The 6,411-nt window shown below is 38.8% G+C and overlaps 1 protein-coding gene across 1 annotated transcript; it reads right to left on the bottom strand.

The window, feature by feature from the left end:
• Positions 1-247: 247 nt before the first annotated feature.
• On the bottom strand, positions 248-5,399 carry LOC139447893 (uncharacterized). The gene is made up of 3 exons (XM_071229371.1): positions 5,294-5,399; positions 4,678-4,941; positions 248-4,191 (listed from the first exon to the last, which is right to left on the bottom strand). Exons 1-3 carry the CDS (start codon positions 5,397-5,399, stop codon positions 248-250), a joined length of 4,314 nt encoding a protein of 1,437 aa, XP_071085472.1.
• Between the last annotated feature and the right edge of the window lie 1,012 nt (positions 5,400-6,411).

The raw sequence follows: 6,411 nt of genomic DNA, 5'->3' as shown, positions 1-6,411 counted from the left end.
TATCATCAAATATAGTTACAAGTACATTGTATTAGATCTGTTTGAAATCGTGACCTTAACAGAGTGTTATAGTGTACTTTAACAGAGCTAAAGTTGACACCATTGCATAAAGACTATTGCAAATATATAGTATTGCAAGTTAAATATCAATGCATACAAATTCAGGAACATTTTTTCCTTGTAACAAAACACTTAATAGCAGCCTTTGGTACAGAATAAAAGATGACCTAAATACCATCTAAAACAATTATTTCTGTTTCTTACACAAAGCACACTGAATTCTCCGAGAGTAATACTGAGAGGCATACCGCTCCTGCAGTGGCTTTGTGTTATTTGTGTCAAAATACAATGTTTCTTTCATAGGTCCATTGTGGTTCTCCGCCAAAATACATTTATCAATGTCACTTTCAGCCTGTCCACGGGAAGAACGTAAGGGATACTTACTAGGTTCTACCAGCATTTTATACCGCTCATAATCTGCATGAGGTTGTAGTGAGAAAGGACACATTTGTCTAGTCTGGAGTTCATGTTCTTTTGCTGAAACGCTCCTTGTGTCTCCATGTGGATGGGGTAGCTGGGAAACATCTGCCGTGGCTGGAAGACTATGGATAGAGCTGCTCAACTGGTTAGACAGCTGGGATGAAATATAAGTCTGACTGACGTGTTCAGTTGTATGGGGTCTACTACAGCAGATGCCTATAGTGGAGTTTCTGATATTGGAACTGGATCTATGGCTTTGAGATAATTCTGGCATGGGACATTTTTCTGTCTCAGATACATTGCTGGAAGTGACAATATTGACTAACAGACTTTGGAAATCACATTCATGCATTGCTCCCCAAATACAACTAGTTGCAATCTTATATGCCTCAAGTTTGTACATAGAATCTTGTTTCTGTCCATAATTCTTGCCCGTCAATCCAACATCATCCAGTTTTATCTGCAACTCACAAAAGGCTTTCTGGATGACACTTTTAGCAGCTGCAGTGATACCTTCCCCAATTTCACTCCCAGAATAGAGTGCTGGAAGGGGTTTGCTAAGCGACATTGACATCTGTTCCTTCCGATTATGCATCATGTATGTTGCCAATTCTTGCTCAGCCTTTTCCAAAATTCTGTCTGCAAAGTTCTCACATTTTTCAGACAACACCATAGCAGCAACAAATGCTGATGCTGTATGGTGTAATAGCCTAACATTCAGACAACATGTAAACTTATTGTTGGCACTGTACATTGTTGCATTATTTCCAGTTATAATGCTGTTTGACGTTAAAGATGGAATTGACTCCTCTGTTGGCAGTTTCTTGTTGTCAGACTCCTCCATAATGTTACATTCTTGACTGGGTTCTAAAGGTAAATTTCCACCAACACTGTGTTCATCAGATAAGTCCAACTGATGGGATGGGTGATGAATAACATCACCTATCTTTTCTCTCAGGTCAATGTGTAGACGTTTCTTTGACAGTTGATGTTTTTCACTGCGTGTTTGTTTATTATGTTCATTGCCTTTCTCAGCCAAGCTGGTAATGCCAGTTAAAACTCTAGTGATGTAATTCTTGGTATACTCAGCTACTATCTCACACAACTGCTCATCTGTGGCACCCTTGATGACTGACAGGTCTCTGTTTCCTGGATCACAGTGCTTTCCCTTTGTTTGATCGCTTTTAAATCCTGTTCCAGAAGCAGTAGAAATAAAACCTGTAGAAGACAACTTCTTTGGAACGTATTTATTATTCCATTTGCCTGAGTGTACCTGCACACCATTGTCAGTGTGACGTGACATGACATTTTGGACATCTCCATATTTTACCCTGGAACCATTACATGGCTTTTGGGGAGAACGTTTGCCTTTCTTACGTTTTGCTCTTTTGTTGTCAATATCACCAATGGAAACTGTTTTCCTGCATAATTCTTCTGACGGATTGTGTGAGTGCTGCCCTGATTTTTCATCAGCAAAAACTGAATCATAATAAGCATCAGCAACCGAATGGGAGTTTTGGTTTTGAAAAATAGTGCCATTGTTTGGCAAAATGTAAACAGCATACTCCATTGAACCTATTTGTGATCCAATTTTTTTGAAGAAGTTAAGCTGCTCTCTTTTAGGACAAGCCTTGTTCTTCTTTCTTCTTTTCCAGAAACAGTGTATCTCTCTTGAGTCAGTGACTTCAACCATATGATAATCTTCTGAACCTGATAGTTCATCACAATGCCCTTCTGTTGGGACAAGTCTTTCATATGTTGCAAATATTTTAGGATGTCTTTCTTTTCCATCTATCTCACACAGTATAGTATTTGGTGAAGAATGAAATGCTAGGATTCGTTTATGTCCAGGATCATGATTATTCATCTTGACCAACGGTACTGCTTTCTTGGGGATTGTGGGCATGGAAAATGTTGAGGTTGGTTGCAGTACACTTTCTTCATCTCCATCAAGATGAGGTGATTCACAAACCATGTTGTGGTCAGTTGCAGGAAGCACATGTTTAGTGTTATCCTCCAATTGTTCAGCAGTTTGATTCTCTGCAATACTGATTGGATGTTTCACCGTAGGATGCCTGTTTACTTCTTCAACTGCACTCTCATCTACATGAAGAGAAACCTTTGCACAGATGTTATCGTAGTGAGCCCTCAATCCACCCAAACTCCCCATTTCAGTGTGATTAATCACTTTACTCTGCTGCACTGTCGGTATAAGGCGATCTTCATGTAGTACATTTGAATTGACTTTGTCTATTTCACTACAATGGGCCTCGTCTGCATCTACTCCTTGTTCAAACTTTTCTCCATGTGTGTCACCAATTGTTGAAGGTATGTCAATACACGATTTGAAATCAGACCACGATTCAAATCTGTTGATAGCATTCTTCATCCAAGTAGATTTCAAAGGTGGTTTTGCAAGGCCAATGTTGTCTTCACTGGATGTTTTGTGCTGCTCAACAGCTCCTAGCATTTGCTCAGAGAGAGATGTTTTATATTTTTTTCCTTGCTCGTCCAATGGATGTAGCATGCTATTAACTGCATTTCCCTGGATTTCACTTGCAGTCTCCTGAAGTGACAGAGCAATTGCCGTTTTTGCAAGCTCACAGGCCATATGATCAATAATGGCCACCTTTGATAATTGAGGCTGACGTGAACTCATGAAGCCACCACTGTAGGACATGTGTGGCGAGACATCCTCTATAGTGTGTGGAGATGACGAATGAGTAGATGAATTTTCCTTTTGGCTGCAGATATCTCTGGAAATAATCCCCGATGTATTTATGTCATATGAGGTTGGACAGTGTTCACCGCTGGGTGTGTGGCTGGTTTCATGAATACACTTTTGAAACTGTTGGATGGGTGACCCTGTGTCTGCCAGTTTGGAAGATCGAAACGATGTACCTAGCTCCTTTGACAGAGTCTGATATGGGCCCTCTGTTTTACATGTATGCTCAACCTTCACAAAATTTCGGTCTTTTGACAATGACTCATATGAAGGTTTATCAAATACATTTGTTAATGAAGGATATGTTTCAATAGACTTCGTAGAATAATTGTCTGGAAGAGAATATAAAGGTCCAACAGATGTAGCAACGATCATGCTATTTGAATATTCTCTAGTCACCGGATTATCCCTGTTTTGTAGGTGACATTCTTCAAGGCATACTCCTTGCAATGGAGATCTCTTCTGTGATTCCCTGTTGAAAGTAACAATGTGTGTCTCCTCACTGTTTGCGCATAGTTCACTCAGAGAAAGGATATCTTCATCATGCATAGGAACAATAGATTCAAAATCGCATATCTCATCAATAGAAGATGTATCACAGAAGCTGAGGCTGAGACTGAGAGATGGTGAACAATTTTCTGGATCCTGAAAACGCTTACGTTTCTCAACGATTGATGAAATATTTGATTGTAAGGAGTGAAATGAACTTCCTGTCTGACCCTTTTCCTCTTGAATATTGGCCTCCTCAACAAGTCTTTCATTGACGATGGAGTTGCAGTCTGGTACACCATTTGTTTTGTCAGTTTTTAATGTTGCAGAATGTCCATCTTCATCACATTCAGATGTATTTGAAATAGCTGCAGTCTCATTACTAGGGGACAGTGGGTAGATGGAACTGACATCACTGATGTCACCGCTCGATACTTGGTTTGTTACTCGGGCTGTGTGCACAAATGTTGGAGACCATGGCCCATCTCTACCATCATCTAATTAGAAAGATAAATACAGTTATTATGATATTACAATTTGAACAAAAGATACAAATGATAATGAGGGAATGTGATACAGACCTACCCAGTGTATAAACTAGAGAATAATGCACGATCTACAAGGAGTTATGGATTATTTGTCCCAAGAATAAGAATAATGTCCCGAGTGTTAAGTGAAAAATAATTTGCTAATCTAATATCGGAGTAATTTGTTTTATGTAACGCTTATAATTATTAGAAAATACGAAACTACAAAAAAAAGTAATAAAGTACTGTTGACGTGATGTTATCACTTTGTGACTTGAAAATCAGTGACATTTTACATATCGTTTTAATTGCCATGCAGTAATATGATGTCAAACTAAGTGACCGATCAGAATTGAGAATCGCTATTCCAATGGCTGACACCATAATCATGAAATCCAACTACCACCATCAGAGCGCCTGGGTTATATTCAAATAAATACTGTCTGAGTCACTCACCTTCAAAAGACACTGGAGACTCTGTTCCGGGTGGGGAAAAGTATTGACCTCCCTCAAAAGACGATTCCACTTGTGAGAGAAACGAATTTTCACCACTTCCATCAGAGAGGAAGACACTGGAGCCAGTTGAGTTGTTGCCATCAGACAGGAATGCGGAACTCTGCGACTCAGTGGCTGTTGTTTCAGTGCTGCTTGATGGAACAACACCCATGGCCCCTGCTCCTGAATATAGGCAGGAACATTCTTCGGAAATGGCATCCTCTCCTACAATTGGTTTAAGAACAATGTGAAAACAGCTGTATCTTTATTTTTCATCCAAACTGGACTCAAATAACATCCCTAACATTTCTGTCACTGAAGCTGCATTGTTTGTTGTACTTCTTACAGACAGGTCTCGGAGTTTTTAAACTTTCAGCGACTCGTTTTGATATATTTGATATCACCAGACACTCGGGTGCGATTCCCTGTATTTTCCTTACCTGTAAAGGCTAGAAACAATATTCACATATTTGTATTCATTCATAGTTGTCGATAACGTTTGCACTGACAAATCACAAAGCTGTGGTGTATGTGAAACTAGGAAATGTGTCATTTGTGACACAGTGACATCAGTTACCTTGCTGTTGTGGGTGTTTGAGAGCACATTCCAAATAAGGAGACATACAGGTGTGTTGTGGCGGCGCTTCCAGTGGCACAGGACGCGTGGAACTTTCCTCCGACATACTGTTGAAATTACAAGGAAACAAAATTCTCAGAATTACTTTTTACAGAAGCGAAATCAGTACGTACTTATTTCTCTGGTAGCCACTTTTAAGCACGTGAGGATACCTTTGGTAGCCGGTTATAAACATGTAAGTATTGCTCTCTTTACCATGTAAATTTATAAGCAATCAAAATAACATTCATAGATAAGGCTGTACAGCAAATGCTGAAGATTAGCCCAGTAAAATTTGTTTGTGAAGGCAATATAGCTATGTAATATATGCATAAACTCAATACTTTACTATCAAGATGATCTTGTAGGTTAGTATTTCCAAGCAAAAGGGTCTGGGTATTAAAGCCTTTAACATAAAAATAATATGGTGATCTAATATCACAATAATTCACACATTCTTCTTCGTTATGATGACCACAACTGCAAGTATTTTCTCGTACACTAAACCGGAAACACCAATCAGCTGTACACACGCTTTCTCCAAAATCTACCGGTGATTCGGTTAAACATTGCCCAATAATATAACTTCAAGAATTTTGATGCAATGATCGGAAGAATTGTATCTGAAACAATTATTTTATCAGGAATTATACATTCTAATATCATGTTATTTTAGTTGCAGCTTTTACTATATATGTTTAAAAAAATAATAATCATAAGCGTTGCACTTTGGTACAGCTGATGGCTATTGCCGGATATCTTTTTACATGGGAACAATTTGACCAGTTACCGTCCAGGCGCCCGCGATCTTGAAAACTCTATGTTGTCATATAATAGTCAAACTACAACAAATATGACTTTTAACGAGTCAAAGTATGGCATTTATGATATATGTATCCGTTCTCTGTCAACTAAAGTTCGTTTCAAGGCGTCAGTAGCGGTAATCTGACGGTGGATACCGTAAATAACGGTGAGTTGTGTGATCTACCGATCACGATTTCGCCAACAATATTGAATGAAATTTTGCATTAAAATAATAAAATAGATTACAAACATAAGTCCAGATATACAATGAACAC

The sequence above is a fragment of the Haliotis cracherodii genome, unplaced genomic scaffold, assembly GCF_022045235.1.
Source record: "Haliotis cracherodii isolate W230 unplaced genomic scaffold, xgHalCrac1.p SCAF_7, whole genome shotgun sequence".
NCBI lineage: Eukaryota > Metazoa > Mollusca > Gastropoda > Lepetellida > Haliotidae > Haliotis > Haliotis cracherodii.
The sequence above is the reverse complement of the archived record's forward strand: the minus strand, read 5'-3'. Positions and strand labels throughout refer to the sequence as shown.